Here is a 17,152-nt window from a genome sequence, read left to right on the forward strand (position 1 = left end):
TCTCCAATCTTGAACACCTTGAGACCCCATAGCAAAGACCAAGATGAAAAACAACAACTGATACTGCTGTTCTGCAACTTCTGAAATTTTTCAACTTGTATTTTTTTTAATGTACTGATTGTTTCAGCACTTATGTTGTCAACAGCTAGCAGTTAACCATAGACCTAAGTACTTTACTAGTTCATTTCTAATCCTTTAACACAAAGCTGTTCTGCGTAACAGCTGGAGCTGATTAAAACATGTTACAAGTAATGCTGTGTAATGCTTACAGAGTATGTGCCCATACTGATGAGATAACTGTATATCAGACCCCTCAGGATAGAGAAATCTTGTGTTTCCTACCTGAACTGTGGCCTTGGGCGCTACTCTGTTGCATATTTCCCAATGGAAAGCTGCAGTTTCCACGATTACTTATCCAAAGTCCCTGCTGAGAAGATGACACTGAGAAGAAACAGCAGAACACTGCTGTTCCAGTGGTACCTGAATAGATCTCATTACAGCTGCACTGATAAACACAAACTATTACACTTGCACATTTGCATGAATGTTGCTGTACTAGACCTCAAAGATGAAAGTTACTTCTACAGAACAGTGGATTGCTTGTGTGTGCACCGTTCTGCATCCCCGCTGCATGAAAATAAATGCTTACTATTGTAGTATGCTAAATGCTTGTGGGGGATAGGGGATGCAAAATGGTGAAGAGGGAGCATTTGTGAAAGCATTTGGTGAAAGCAGAGGACAGCACTTGTGATGGCAGAGCACATTCTACAAGAAATTACATTCATCAGTACAAACAGGAGCGTAAACTGACATTTCTGTCTAAATCCAAGACCAATTCAGCAGCCACATGAACTATTTTACAAGCCGAATGAATGAGACCCAAACACTACAGTTGGTTACTTGCCACAGAGGCTGGTGGACAAATGTACAAACAGGAAAGTTTAAGGGTGGGGTTTATTTCCCACCTTTACACCAAATCTCACAGGTTTTTGTTCTAGAAACAGACAGATTTCTAACCTGATTTCTAAACCATCCATGGTGAATTTACATGCAGGGTTTCCCTGATTATTCTACTTTTTTGTAAACTACCTAAGCATTTTTGGACAGAGTATTTGTAAACAGTGAGACAAAGAAACAATAGGTGTCCTAAAGAAAGTATTTCACTCTCCATGGCGCCTTTTCTGTGTTCAGGAATCCCGTGTAAGGTCCAGTAGTCCACCGTTTGCTCTTAGAGGTTATTCTTTTTTTTTCACCCGCCATGTAGTGATGCCACCTGCGACAACTGCCCATTTTGACCCGGTTCATTGTAGTTCATGTTCATGTCCAGTGCAGCACTGTTCAGCATAGATCCATCAGTGGTTTGATGTAAATTCCAGCAGTTCACTACAACAGTAAACTCTGCCACACAGTTCAACAGCTGTTCTATGACTTCTGCTCAGTTTAGTGCGGTTTGATTTAGTCATCCTATGTCAACTCCACTTAGCAAAGACCAAACTGGTCCAGGTCATCATTTCAAGAAGGATTTCGCTCTCAACCTCAGTCCTGAAATAAATAAACATTCAATAAATTAAAGGAATATCATAACAAGCCTCAGTGCTGTTGCCTCTAGTCCAAAACACATTTCATGTTGGTGGTTTAAATTACAGCTCCAGTTGTTAATGTTCACGTAACCTTTGGAAAACATATAAGCTGCAATGATCCAGGAATCCTCTGTGGTGGCAGATGTTATCTGTATCCTTGTCCAGGTTTTCTTGCTTGCTGCCATTTAGGAGACACTTTTTGAACTGATTATTTCCATGTGGAGAGGATTTCCAATCTGTGATCAAACTGACGGCAGAAAGCTTGGATGAGCAAGAAGAATTTATAATGTTTTCTGTTAGTGGGTAAATTCCTTTTTCCTCTTCAACTAATCGCCACACATCCAACATCCATGGTATCAAGTGACGTGTCTGCTTGTTGCACCCAAATTTCATTCATGAGGTTCATGATGGCTCTGCTGACTCCTCATCACTCTGCTCCTGAATATTAGTATTCCTAATCAACAGTCTTCTTTTTCACTGAAGCTACTGTGTGAGGCAGGCTTCAAGTAATATGCATGATAAATCCCTGAATTCTAGTAACCCCACCACAGTTACTAGAAACCCAAGGGCTGTCAACGGTTCTTGAGCAAGACAATGACCCCACCATGGCTCATTAGAAGCCCTAGGATAAGGGCACAACTTAAAACACACATTTCTAACTCTGCTAATACATCTATGAATTGGGAGTAGTCACATCCTTTTCCACCAAATTAGATCTGGTTCTTGAGCCGGTTCCATTCAAGAGTCATAGTCTTGGTGCTATCTAGTAGCCTGGGAACTAGACAAATCTTTCAAGCTCATGTTTTCATTTGCTCTGGTAGATACATTCAGCCTCCCTTCCATGTAGAATTTCACCAGCCTTGGATCTCTTTCAGTCAGTCACAACCATTTAATATGAGGCAGGTTCTATACGATAATTGACTTAGGAACCTGACTGCACCAGATTTGTGAAGTGACATGTCACACATTTCACTGCTCTGAGTGGTTGCAAGTCTATTCGACTGTGTCTACTCAGATGGTCCAATGCAGTGCAAAGCCTCAGGCTCCCAAAACTCAGTTCGGACTATCAACATAGGCAGTGCTGATCAAATATGGATCAAGATTTTCTCACTGGATTACTCATCCCTCATCCAAAATGTATTCAGAAACATATTTTAGTGTACTGCCTCGCTGTAATATGAGAAACATTGCAACTTGGTGGCTGCCATACTGTGCTTTGCTTTGAAATGGACCAAGAATTGCAATGTCACATGTTATGTTGCTTGGATTGGTTGTAGGTGCATGTTGGCCCTTATGCACCTTGGAAATCAAAAAAACTGAGTTTTCAGACTAATTCACATTTGCATTTGTCTGCCAATGCCAGGGCAGCTGTCTAGTGAAGCACTGTAATCAAGGATGCAACATCAACAGAGAGCATAGCACAAAATATGACACGCCCACTTTGGTTCGCACTTCACTCTTCAGGTAAAAGAAAACTGCTATTTTCTGGCTCCAGCTGGGAACCAACATTTCAGGTTTAGAACCAACTTATTTGGCGAACTGCTCCAAACGGTTCAAAATTAGTTGGGCAAACTGGAACAGAATTGGTTCTGTGTTGGCACAGAGGAGTTTTCAATTACCTTTGAAAGTGTTTAGACTCTTTCCATGAGTTTTCATGGTAGTAATGCAAATCAGACTAGATAACAGCAAATACATTAACAGTACATAACCACTTTTGCACAGAAGTCACTGTCTAGCAAAACTTTCCCCCTAGCGTCTTTTAATATGTTCAGTTATGTTGGTCAAAGCATGTTAGCTGAGATGGCCGGTAAAATACAACATGACACAGAGCTGTTCTGCAGGTCCAACTAAAAGAAACAAGGTAGCTGAAATCTGGAATTAATATAAAGGGCACTTGCCTCCAATATATCATCTGTCCCTGGAAAAATAAATATTACAAATATAAACAAACATGTTGCCATCATGCTTGCTCACAGTGTGTTTTCAAATGCTCACTTTTCTCAACTTTGAGCTAATTTCTTTGGGTTCTTATGGGGTATCTATGCAGTTTAGGGGAACAGCTTCATATGTAATATTTCATACCAGGTGAACAAAGATCAGACGAAGTGTTAGTGACCATTTACATATTGTGCAGCCATAAATTTCAAGGATTTTTTCTGCTTATAAGTTTGGTCTAGCAGTGACAGAACACCACAGGAAGGATCCAGGCACCACAAAAATCCCTCTGCCATTCACACATTAATAAATACTAAACATAATGAAATGCTTCAAATGTATTGTGGAATTATTGTGGGCGCTCTGGTGGTCGCAGATGAATTGTTACTGAGCGTCAGTCACAGTGTGTTGCCCATACTGCTGCTCACCAGCCCTTTGATATTGGTGATGGGCCGGACGTCATGCAGCTGTCTTCTTCGGTCAATGAATGTGGCCAACCGTGTCGTGTCCAGGGGCGTCTTGGAGTACTCCCCACCATGGGCACCCCCGCGGCCCACCCACGGGTGCTGCAGACAAGAAGTAGCGCTCGGCCTCTTCCTGGGATCCTGCTGCAGCACAGAGGACACAAAATCCCTCGCCGCCTGGCTCACATCACGGAAGTAGTCATCTGGGAAGCAGAAGTCGAGGCGGCAGATGTTGACGCAAGTTTCCTCTGGGGATTCATCGAGAAACGGGGACACGCCACTGAGCATCACATAAGCCAGCACGCCAATGCTCCATACATCTGTAGCAATGGAGACTGGTGTCCCGCGGATAAGCTCAGGTGCAGCAAACTCAGGATTTCCAAGCAGGAGGTGGACATACCGGCGGTGGGCGGACAGCTGGACAGCATCGCCAAGGTCAATGAGCTTAATGCACGGGGTCGGAGAGTGGAGGTCGACCATGATGTTCTCAGGCTGCACGAGAGAGAAACGGAAATTATTTTTATGTTACTAAGAAATGTGATTCTTTGCTTTCCTTAAATTACACAACACTTAACAAAAAAGACAATTTTGTACTTATGTTTATGTCAGCCACAATAGATAATATCAGAAGTATGCAGTGGTGGACAGTAGTGAAGTACATTTACTTGAGTACTGTACTTAAGTACATTTTTTTGTGTATCTGTACTTTACTTGAGTATTTGTTTTTTTGGAAACTTCTGACTTTCACTCCACTACATTTCAAAGACAAATATTGTACTTTTGACTCCACTACATTTCTACGAAGGTTGTTGGTACTTTTCAACTAAACGATGTTGAAGCCTTCCTCTAAGACCAGGCGTGAATCCTACACCCAGTCAGAAACAGCCATACAGGCTGCGTTTTATTTATTTATTTATTCATTTATTTATTTATTTATGTTTTTTGTTTTTTTTGCAGGGTGCCTAATACAGAACAAGGTGCCCAACCAAATAAAAGGGTTGGCCTGTTTTATTATCTCACTGATGACGTTAAAGTTCACATATTTTTTTTTAGGTTATATGAGCTCAGAGATGATGTCACCAGTTCAAAAGCATCAGCATGTACTGTGACATCACAGATGATGACATCACAGATGATGTCACAGCTGATGACATCACAGTGATGTCACAGGTGCAGAAGTTAGTATATATAGGTCAAGTAGATGATTATAGACTAAGTTCAAGCCAACCCGCTCCCTTACAGGATGACTTGGGGGGTGGGTTGCCAACAGGCCCCGTGGCTACGATGTTCGTACTCGTAGCCTGAGTGTTCCGTGTAGAACACTCATAGGGGCCTGTTGCACCAGGAAGGTCTAAGCCTTCCTCTGGCTGAACACAACCTGTTCCCTTACAAGATGACGGTCAAGGGCAGGTTGCAAAAGAGTGTTAGGGTAAGATGGGACCTGCTGCACCAACAATGTTGAAGCCTTTCTCTAAGACCAGGCGTGAATCCTACACCCAGTCAGAAACAGCCATACAGGCTGCGTTTTATTTATTTATTTATTTATTTATTTATTTATTTAAATATTTTTTTAGCAGGGTGCCTAATACAGAACAAGGTGCCCAACCAAATAAAAGGGTTGGCCTGTTTTATTATCTCACTGATGACGTTACAGTTCACATATTTTTTTTTAGGTTGTATGAGCTCAGAGATGATGTCACCAGTTCAAAAGCATCAGCATGTACTGTGACATCACAGATGATGACATCACAGATGATGTCACAGCTGATGACGTCACAGTGATGTCACAGGTGCAAAAGTTAGTATATATAGGTCAAGCAGATGATTATAGACTAAGTTCAAGCCAACCCGCTCCCTTACAGGATGACTTGGGGGGCGGGTTGCCAACAGGCCCCGTGGCTACGATGGTCGTACTCGTAGCCTGAGTGTTCCGTGTAGAACACTCATAGGGGCCTGTTGCACCAGGAAAGTCTAAGCCTTCCTCTGGCTGAACGCAACCCGTTCCCTTACAGGATGACGGTCAAGGGCAGGTTGCAAAAGAGTGTTAGGGTAAGATGGGACCTGCTCAGTGGTGGACAGTAGTCAAGTACATTTACTTGAGTACTGTACCTAAGGACATTTTTTGAGTATCTGTACTTTACTTGAGTATTTGTTTTTTTGGAAACTCCACTACATTTCAAAGTCAAATATTGTACTTTTGACTCCACTACATTTCTAGGAAGGTTGTTGTTACTTTTCGACTAAGCTTTGAAGTCAGCTGTTGCTGTTTTTTCTTTTCTTAAATGCGATTGGTCACATACTGTGTTCCTCACAAAAGGAAACCAATCACAGTAGCTCCTCTCAAATGGGACTGATATAAAAGCAGAAATACGTCCAGGCGCACTAACAAGAACAAGCAAGCGCTCCCTCTGTCATTCAAACAAAAAGCGGTAATGGTGACGGCAGGAGAAAGACAAAATTAAATCTCAACATGTTATTATAATTATTCATTATTGCAGGTAGCTTTTAAAGTTGGATTGTCTTTATCCGGTTAAAAAATACAACATAATTCATGTATATACTGCCTCTGAAGACAGAAAGAAATCTCAGTTATTTATAAGACTTGGAGAACTCCTTACAGTTAGCTTCAATCTGCTTTTATGCAGTGATTTTAATACAGTTACATCAGAAAATGACAACAGCTGTCCTTTTTGTTTTTGATTGTATTTCTATGCTGAAGTTTTTATAGGTGTTTCTATAGGCTTTGTGTAGCAGAGTGGTTCTACAAGCAAGTCAGTGCATCATTAGATGGTTTCAGAGAGTTACAAGCTTCTGTAAATGCATCATGAAAACAATACAGCATGCATTGATATTAGAAAATGTACTTTGTAATTTGTACTTCAGAATACTTAAGTATTTATAAAAGCAAGAACTCTAGTACTTTAACTCAAGTAAAATTTTGACTGAGCAACTTTCACTTCAGGAGTATCTATACTTTGACTCAAGTACTGGGGTTGAGTACTTTGTCCACCACTGGAAGTATGAAAGAACAAAATAATGCTGTTTGTTGATTTCAGCGCAGCATTCAACACAATATCGCCCATTGGATTACAGTACGTCACAAACAGACCCAGACAGTTCAGATATGCAGTTTCATCTCCTCCACACAAGTGTTCATCACTGGAGCCCCCCAGGGCTGTGTGCTCACTGCCCCCCATTCAAAATCTCATTGGAAACCTTGTTGTAAATGATAAATAATATAAATAATTCTGTTTGTGTCCAAATAGAGTACATTTCTGATGCACAAATGCACCCAATTAAGGATAAAAGTAAAACTCAAGCCAGTCTTCCTTAATGTGGCAAACACATAGTTCTTACTTTCAGATCCAGGTGTGCTACTCTGCAGGTATGAAGGTGCTGCAGGGCCTCTAGTGTTTCTCTGATGAAGAAAGCCACCTTCTCCTCCATTAGCTCATCATGGGCGACAAGGTAATCAAGCAAACGACCATCCTCCAGCCTGACACACACACAAATTCAGTAAAATTTCTCAACCAGCTGTACTCAGGAGTATTTGAGTTTCTGCTGTTTTGCAATTTAAGCATGGATATTTTCTCTGAAATTATTTTAAATTACTTGAATGGAAAGAGCTTGTGCTCCAGAAAGTTATGCATCTCTGTCGAATATAATCTAATATCTAATAGTTCAGTTGAAGTTCCTTCAATTCAATCTGACTTACAGCTCCAGGACCAGCATCAGGGAGCTGGGAGACTCGTATGTGTCCAACAGCGCCACCAGCTGGTGATTCTGTACATGTAGAAGGACATCTGCCTCATGAGCCACCTGCTCCTTCTTCTGCATCTTCTTACTCACAAACTTAACTGCAACCTGAACAGAAAAAAGTTATATGTAACAGCACACTACTACTTCCACATGAAAAATACAGATATGCTGCTGTTTGGAAAAATAAATATTTCACTTTAACCTGAAAAATATAAACTGAAACTGAAATGCATAAAAAATAAACCATATAACTAAAGTGATCTCAAAATCTACTGCAAATTAACACTGAAACTTGTTAATATTTAATGAAATAAACCTCACTGAAGTGCATTTCTAAAACCACACAAATACACCAAGATAAATTTCAGCTGGTAAGATATAAAAAATTAATGTAATTATGACCGACAATAGATGTTGGGGAAGCCCTACCTCTTTCTTTGTTGACTTGTTGAGACATTTTCTCACCACTGAAAATCTTCCCCTGGTGAAAGGAGGGAGCAACATCTGGGCTAAATATCAAGTTTGGATTGTGGAAAACATTTTGATTTTTAAAGTCAGTGTTTTGCCTCCATTTACCTTCCAATCTCGCAGATCTCAGAGAAGGTCGACTCAAAGTTTTCTTTCCACTGGATCCCTGTTCCGTCATATCCAGTGTCTGGACAGAAGATATTCATTTGATGGCGTGTGTGTTTAATTTGAAAACAAAATTTCACTTTGAGAAGAAATAACATTGTTATGAATGTGATGTTTGCTTTTGCAAGAGATTTGAGGAGTATTGGGTCTTTTGTGTGAGTTTTTGTATTTGTGTTTAGAGTTTGTAAGCAACTGGTAACAACTGTAATGGCTTTCACATTTAAGACAACTTAGAGCTTAGTGTTACAATGGATTCAAAATAAACCTCATTTCAAATCAAAAAATATAACAAAACATATTTCCAAAACAGTCAAACTATTCCTTAGAAGAGCTGTGTATGTGAGCAGACTTACTGCTGCTGGGCAGCGTGACCATGTTTGAAGGCTCAGATGGTGGGCCGACCCCCCAGCGGTTGGAGGCTCGCACTCTGAACTGATAGTGACCTCCGGGGATCAGAGCATCTATCTGAACACACTCCTCTCTGCTGGTGGCCACCTGCTGCCATAGCAATGAGTCTGAGGGGGCAAGAGAGGCGGAAAAGTTTAGTGTCTTTGAATGTTTCACAAACGGACATCATCTTCTAATTCCATCCAGTTGCTCACACAAACAAAGACACACACACACACACACACACACAGACCTTCTTGTCTGTACTCCACAGTGTAGCTGCTGACAGCGCAGTGAGCAGATGAAGCTGGAGGTGGCCAGTGGATCATCACCGCTGTGCTGCTGGCCTCCTGGGCCACTGGTCTCCCAGGGGCTGCTGGGATACCTGCAGGAAACAGAAAAGACAAGCACACAGTCAGCAAATCACTGCAGCTGCTCTGTTTGGACTGAATATCATTTGATGTAATTAGAAGGTAATTAGGGACACACTACAACAAAAGTGTATACAAACAGTAATACCAAGACTAATGTATCGCTGACCAGGATTATTAAGGTGAGATGCTCAGTTTAATCCACGCACGTTACCTTGCACTTTGATGGAGGCGGAGGAAGAGGCAGAGCCGTGGTCGTTAACAGCAACGCAAGTGTAGATCCCAGTATCCTGAGGCATCAGATTACAGATCTTCAACAAGATGTCACCTGTATCCCTGGAGGAGAGGAATAAAGGAGGAGGAAGGAATAGGATTAGAGATGAACGAGGAAAAGAAAGAGTAGGGCGTAAAGAGAAGACAAGATATAGTAGAGGGAAAGAAGAAGAAGATGATGATGACTACATTAAACCCCCAACTACAGTCAGTATAAAACAAAGGAAACTACAACACTCAAGCACATGGTGTTACCTGATGTCTATGGTGAAGCGGCTGTTGCTGGTCACTGGGTTCTGGTCAGGGCCCTTCAGGGTGACGGAGGGTTTGGGGCGCCCACAGACTTTACAGCAGAGGACTACAGTCTCACCGAACGCACACACCACGTCTGATAGAGGGACAAGGAACTCTGGAGCCACTGCACACAGAAAACACACCACTAAATACCAGCTCTTTAGCTCTTACACCAATGTCTATTTAGAAATGTACCTTAAAAATGTACTTTATGTACCTTAATTCATTGAATACACTATGTGTATCCAATAAAAATAAGGCACTGCATGGATTAAATGATATCTGGTTTTGGCTTGTATGGCTGCCAAGTTTGGCTAGTCATTGGGGATGTGGCCGTCAGCCTAGTTAATGGCCCAGTTTTGGGAATCAGACCAGTATAATGTGTAATAATATAATTCATCACTGGTCTTCCAGTGTAATTCATGAATCAGCTTGATTGTTAATCCTCTTTTTGTAAGTCGCTTTGGATAAAGGCATCTGCTAAATGCATAAATGTAAATGTAAATGTAAATGAATCAGGCTATATAAAGGGGTAATTCAGGTGTTTTGACAGTGAGTTTTATGAGATACTTATATATAGTCAGCTTATTACTTACAGTTGGTAGCGTCTGAGATGCCCCCAATCTGGAGAAGCAGCGTAAGAAGCTACATCTAATATTATATATATATATATATATATATATATATATATATATATATATATATATATATATATATATATATATATATATATATATATATATATATATATATATGTATGTATGTATATATATATATAATATGCTTATGAAATAGACTTATGTCTGTTGATTTATGACTGTTGCCTCCATATCACCGATATAAACAAATGAGACTATCCACAAGACAATTCTATATAGTTTTTCTTGATGGCTGCCACCGGTCAGATTCTCTTTGAAATTAGATGAGACAAGTCCATGTTTATATTTTCCCAGGCAAAGTTACAGTGAGTATAATTAGCCAATTAAAATGATGCAGGAGGGGATTTTCATTTAGAGATATTTATTTTTTGACAGTATATTTTGTGGTTATGGTGGTGGAAACAGTTTTGTTCACTGGGGTCTCCAAAATGAACAAAATATGAATGTTCCTTGCTGTAGTTTTAAACTAATACAGTTTTTTTAGGTAGCTAAAATACAGTTTTCTGCTTCTGGTTAGCTTCTGTGGTGGTATTTCTGCTGCCTGTCCAAATTGGGGGCATTCTGACATGAACAGTCAGTAAATCACTGATTCTGGATAAGTGCCTCATACAACCCCACTTGACAAAATGAAAACTATCCCTTTAAAACATGATATTGGCAACTGTGGCATGCTTTAATAACTGGAAATATTATGGGTATGAGTATTGTGGATATAGGAAGCTAAACAACATTATGCTCTGCAGCTGCTAAGATGTGTGCTGGAGCATCTGTTTCAACTTCATGTTTAGGTTTTTGAGAAGCTTTTGAATTTTCACACCTCTGGATCACGCATCTCTTAACACCCAGGAACAAAAACTGAAGTAGCTGTAGCTAAAAAAATGAAAAAAAAAACCCTAATGTTTTGGAAGATAAGCTGACTCAGATGTGTCTCTTACCTTCCTGGATGAAGTTTGGGTTGAGAAGCTGCAAAACAGATGAGGTCAAAGTGAAAATGTATGTGAGATTTAGTTTTTTAACACATAACACACACAAAAAAAACTGTAACTGTATCACTTCTTAAAACTTTATTTCTAATGCTGTAGTTCATGTTTTGTGTCCACATTAATACTCTTAAACTATTTTATTCTCTGCCATTTCCCCGTCTGAGACATTTTTGAAGACAAAATAATCTGGTTTTGTAATGTCACTACATAAACTCCATGCAATATTCCCACAGTCAAGTCACAAGACTTTTCAATAAATAAGTTGTGTGTGCATACCTCCATACCCGTCTTTGGGTCAAGATCATCATCACAGTCTGACTCATCTGAAGTGTGAACCTCCTGGTGGGAAATGATGGAGGAAAGCAGAAGATTGGGAGAGAGTGAGATCCAGGATTTAAAAAGTGGTAGAGAGTAAGGGAGGAGCAAAAGGAAACAAAGAAAATGGAAGAAATTAGTAACAAAGAAGAGAAGAAAATGAGAATAATGGCAGTAAATGAGGAGTAAAAATTAAATAAGTGGATGGAGCTCAAAGAGGAGGATGAGGAAGAGAGCAGAGGGGGAACAAGAGGAGAGGAATGAGAGAAGAAATTCAGATTCAAATATGGAGGAGAAATATCAAAGATGGAGGTAAGTATGAGAGAAAGTGGAAATTAAAAAAGTGGAAAAATGAAGTGATGCAGATGAAGAGAATATCAGGAGTATGTGTGATTCTTACTCTGTAGTTTAAAAGAAGGAAACGGGAAATACTTTAATCTGGTCTGCTGAAGAGGGTTTCTGAATAGGTTTGGCTGATACTCACCTGAGAGCCATTTACTTAGCTTTACATCACAGCTCCATTATCCTCTCTATTTTCCTTTCCTTCTTGGGAAGAATGGCTTAACATCACTCTTTGTCAAGGAGCAATCAGCCACTATTAACAGATTCAGTCAATACAGAAGTTCTTTAAAGTGTAATTCCCCTTATGGCCACTAAATGCTGGCTCCAAGGAAATGGCACTCATCTAGAAAAACAGCCATTCAAGGTTTACCAAAGGAATCTGACCCTTAAGCTCCATTTTAAGTAAACAAATGTTGATCAATTAATGTTCCACAACAAAAATATTAAGGCTTAAAGAGTGGTGTAGAATTTGCTTGACCAACAAGTGTCCCTACAAGTCACCTATGCAGTCTTATGCTTATTCATCTCATATCAGCTGATGAAAAAAAAGAAAAGGATTCCATTAAATTACAAAGACGCTGCCAAGAGGTACATCTGTTGGCTTCAAACATTGACTGTAAAGATGAATAACACAACAGTTCCCCGGAAGTGAAGCCAAAATATCTGGATCACCCCTTGGTGCCTGGCTGCTATATAGGTCATAAATCCCACCCCTTCCATGTTTGCAGATGGGACATGGGCCAAACTAAAACATTAAACACGTCAAACAAATTTTTACCAAAAACAGCTTCTGTCATATTAGTAGTTTGGTAGTCCTTATCACACTGATGTGTGTTCAAGTTTTTATTTATCTTGGTTTTAGTTGCTATAAAAAGGGGGTTTCACATCAAGATTGACAACTGAGCTCTGCTCATGATTAAGTGGGTCAGATATATGGATGGGACCTCGATTCCACGGCTCCAGACTCATCTATTGTGCAGACTCTGGCTCCAAATGACATCACCAACACAAGATGGCAGCACTCGTACTCATTTTTTTTCCTTTACAGTAGAAGTGGAGTTGCGTTGTCCATCTTTATTTACAGTTTATGTCTTAGAAACATCTATATTGATGTCACAGACCAAACATACATGTTTTCCATAGAGTCTAACATATCTATGTCAAAGTTTCTCTCACTCAGCCAAAAGAAGGACCCATGTTCTGTTGACACAAACAAAAGGAACAAAGACTAAACCCAGAGACAACTCTAAGCATCACATTAAAGGATAAAAGTGCTCTAAATTCGACTGATCAGCATGATCTGAGCTCGTCCCTGTCTTTGGCATTCTTAGTTGCACATACTGAAGCAGATCTCAGTCATGAAGGAACCCTTTCAGGCTATAGAAAATGAAAGGATCTGGTACAGATGAACAAATGCTGTGAATTTAGATACATGATGGGAAATCTGTTTCCCTCACATTGGGAACTTTCAAATTAAACCTTGTATTGTACATCACCAACATCCTTCATGTCAGAAATGTCTGTAAATATCATGAGGACTGACATCTGTTCACGCTGTTGTTGGATGATGTCACATACACGCAACACTTTTTTGGTGAGCTCCGTGTTAGATCACTACAGGAAACACTGGTTAACACAGAAGAGTAAAACAAATTCAAACTTAAATCAGTAAATCATTGAATTCTACCTCTATCCATGCACAAGGAAGGAGAAAGAAATCACAACGCAAAAACACAAAAAGAAATCAGACTTTATTTTCCAGTCAGTGCATTTGAGGGTTTGGGGTAAACAAAACTTGCAATGTTGTTCTTTCATGGTTCTCAACCGTCGGCATATTTTTATACTTCATTTTTCATATTTAGTTTTTTAACCTTATTTAAACTGTCCCCAGCCATCTTAAACCGTAAGGCCTGTTCACACCAACATTTATAGCATGAAAATTTGCACCAGAATCAATTAAATGCAGCATAATTGTTATGACTGGTGGATTTGCTCACAGGTAAGTAAATCCACAAACAGCTTTTGTATAGATTCTTTCTGTTCTTTAACATAAATTTAACCCAAAATAATCATCTTTTTATGACAACCTTTATGTGCGGGTTGGCTGAGTAATTGACCCTTCTTAAGTCCCGCCCCTTTTTGTCCTTGGTCAAATTTCTCCTTTCCTGTTTCCTGTATTTAGATATGCTACGTGCTCTACTCGTCTATGTTGAAAAGAAAACCAGATTTTTAAAAGATGTTGCTGTAAAAGCTACATATTGACACATCTTAAGTTGGCTATTGTCAGCAAACTTTTGATTAGCTAGTAAGCTAGCAGTTTGCTAATATTAGCTATCAGATGTAACTAGCTTGATAAATATTGATGATCATTTTGCTAGGGTTTTGCTAACAAAAGCTTTAGCTTTGGCTTTAGATGTGATTATATGTCACTTTAACAGGCCCTCAACAATATTTCTAACCACCTGCAAAATGTTGTTTTCTTTTCAACAAAGAGGACAGGAGACAGGAGAAAGTTGGATCTTAGTACGGATCAGTCACAGTGCTTTTACCAGCAACTTGATCCACAGATACAAAATGCACTGAACCCAGTACTGTCAATAAAAGTAAACTCATGTCTGATGCTGGTTGAGAACCACTGCTGGAGGCAAATAGAGACACAGCAGCTACTGTGTGTGTTTGTAGGTTTGCACACACTCATGCGCGTGCACACACACGGGTTAAGAGGAAAAAATTAAAATAACAAGTGGGGCAAGGGGCAGGTGAGGGGATTCGGCACACACATATGACACCACCAGCGTGCGCCGTCGGCCTGCTTTACTCACTTTGCCCTTCGCCCTGGTGGCAGGGGACGCGAGCGGGGGAGGGGGCGTGGTTTCTTTGGGTTTACGAAGGAGGCCATTCTCCTGACCTCTGATCCCCACCGAGGAGACGTCCTTGGCTTCAGCGCGCTTCCTGGCACGCAGTGTATTCCACGACAGAGACTTCCTGTACGGTACAGGAACGAGAAACATCAACCAGCCAATCAGAGAGGAGGTCAGTGGTGTCCAGCTTAGTCTGGCTACAGAACCAACATGGCTGTCAGGTCAGGACTTTCTCAGAACCCTCTATAGATATCAAGTGGTTGGAAGTTTGCTAGAAGTTATTGTGGCATCAAGTTTCATGAAATGAATATCTATTCTGAAAAAATTTCTCATATGTCCAACTTTTTTCTTGCCATCTTGTTGCATTTTCACTCTATACATGCAAAGGTAAGATAGATCACTGTCATAGCAGATATTTTGACTGGATCATAGCGGAAAAAACACTGGTCTGCCATACAATAATGATGGTTTAGTTCCACTGACATGTATAAAGGATGGGCTAAACAAAAACAGCCTCCTCAAAACTGAAGCCAAAGAAATCTCAATCACCCCCTGGTGGCTGGCTGCAGAATACATCATAAAACCCACCCTCTCATGTTAGCAGATGGGACATGGTCTAAACTAAAAATCAAAGCAGACGTCAGCTAAATGTTTCCCAAAGGAGGTTTCTGTCATTTTAGGTTGTTCTTCTCATGCTGATGTATGTTCAAATATTCACTTTTCAGATAAGCTTGGTTTTAGTTACTTATTTAACATAAATAAAATGGAAAATGTAAATATGACATGAATACGTTGACCCATATTTACCTGAGTATAGTACAATAACAAGATATTTAAAGTCCAGACTGATACCAACTTTGTTAATATAAACTCCGAATTAAATATAAATAAATATATAATCTTAATTTGAAAAAAGTTCAGACAGAGGCACGTTTATCTCTAAAGGGTACCTTGCACATCAGTGTGAGACACCAAGGGGTGTGATAAAGACATCTGTATTTGATGACCTGCGATGAGGACGGGGTGTAAAGCCACAAAGGAACGTACTGTTAGGATCAGTTATCAGTTAGCGTCTCATCATCAACTTCCCAAGGTTTTAACTACTGCTAGCAGTACTGCTTCTATCCTGTCTGTCACTATGTGTAAATGTTTGTTTTGTCATGTGTTGTAGCAGAGGGTCCTCACAGAGTCACTGATGCCTGAGGCTGCAGCCAGACTCTTCTGGTCCGTTAAGATACAGGAGAGGAGGGACAGAGTGACAGAAGGACTCGTTTTATTGAGACAGAGATGAAGTTAGGCAGGAGGAGAGAGAAACAGAAACATACTGTACCTTCTCTGTTAATACAACCAGAGACAAAACTCTAACCTTTTAATAGTTCAACACTTGTGTCTCTTGTAGACTGGTAACTATTTTATGTTCATTTATGTTTCACATATCTACTGTTGTACATGAATAGTGAAGAAATGAGGGCAAACCCTTATTTCTTTCAGAAAATGTCTCCAAAATGAATTTGCCACAGTTTGTGCCAAATTACAGAAGCCCTGAGAGGCAAGTGAGAAAAAATCTGGTGATTCATTCATTCAAGTCTGATCTAGTGTTTCTTTGTCCTGCGTTTATGACCTAAGAACAGGTGAATAAATATTTTTGCCAGGATAATCCCTCTACGTTCCTTTATCTTTTTTTTTGTTTTGGAAAAAAAGGTGGAAAAAAATTGCCAATTTGCCAAGTTACAAAAAAAAAACAAAAAAACGCGTTTTTGTCAGGAGTGTTTGTTGTGTAATACTCATTTTGGTCACAAGATGCTGAATTGCATTATTATCACATGTTCTAAATAGGAATAAAAGCATGCATGTTTTCTTTCAGGTGATTTTTAATTTCTCCATGCACTATAAACACAAAGTACATGTTGTGTTTTAGCACATTATGTAACATTTGCCATGTCTTCATTTTGGCTAGTTTAACTAATGGAACTGGCAGACTTAAGCACAGATCTAAATACATTTATAGCCGAAAAAAAGAGACACGACTGTAATCCTACATATTATTAAAAAAAAAAAAAAAAAGGTTATCCCGGCAAAACATTTTGTTACATCTGTTCTTCAGTCCTAAACACAGGAGAGAAAACAAGATCAGACTAACTTGAACATTTTCGAGTGTTACTGTTAAACTTTAATGTTTTTGAGTTTGTTCTTTCTGTGGAGTGTCAAACCGTTGAGGTTAGTAAAAACAGAAACAAAGAACGTCAAAAAAAAAAAAGTTACTACAGTAACAACAAATACAAAAAGTTGAAATGAA

General features: G+C 39.7%; 1 protein-coding gene across 1 annotated transcript in view; it reads right to left on the reverse strand.

Moving 5' to 3' along the window:
* Positions 1 to 2,869: 2,869 nt before the first annotated feature.
* Positions 2,870 to 17,152, reverse strand: part of kalrna (kalirin RhoGEF kinase a) — a 182,055-nt gene continuing 167,772 nt past the window's right edge. Inside the window, exons 57-68 of the mRNA XM_084724610.1 lie at positions 14,818 to 14,980; positions 11,615 to 11,677; positions 11,291 to 11,318; positions 9,658 to 9,820; positions 9,344 to 9,465; positions 9,012 to 9,143; positions 8,725 to 8,886; positions 8,315 to 8,393; positions 8,168 to 8,219; positions 7,695 to 7,843; positions 7,337 to 7,475; positions 2,870 to 4,471 (exon numbers count right to left, since the gene is read on the reverse strand). Coding sequence (XP_084580736.1) covers positions 3,914 to 4,471; positions 7,337 to 7,475; positions 7,695 to 7,843; positions 8,168 to 8,219; positions 8,315 to 8,393; positions 8,725 to 8,886; positions 9,012 to 9,143; positions 9,344 to 9,465; positions 9,658 to 9,820; positions 11,291 to 11,318; positions 11,615 to 11,677; positions 14,818 to 14,980 — 1,810 coding nt within the window. The 3' untranslated portion in view covers positions 2,870 to 3,913. The remainder of the gene's footprint in view (positions 4,472 to 7,336; positions 7,476 to 7,694; positions 7,844 to 8,167; positions 8,220 to 8,314; positions 8,394 to 8,724; positions 8,887 to 9,011; positions 9,144 to 9,343; positions 9,466 to 9,657; positions 9,821 to 11,290; positions 11,319 to 11,614; positions 11,678 to 14,817; positions 14,981 to 17,152) is intronic.

The sequence above is a fragment of the Lutjanus erythropterus genome, chromosome 8 (genome assembly GCF_056507025.1).
Source record: "Lutjanus erythropterus isolate fLutEry1 chromosome 8, fLutEry1.hap2, whole genome shotgun sequence".
Lineage (NCBI taxonomy): Eukaryota > Metazoa > Chordata > Actinopteri > Lutjaniformes > Lutjanidae > Lutjanus > Lutjanus erythropterus.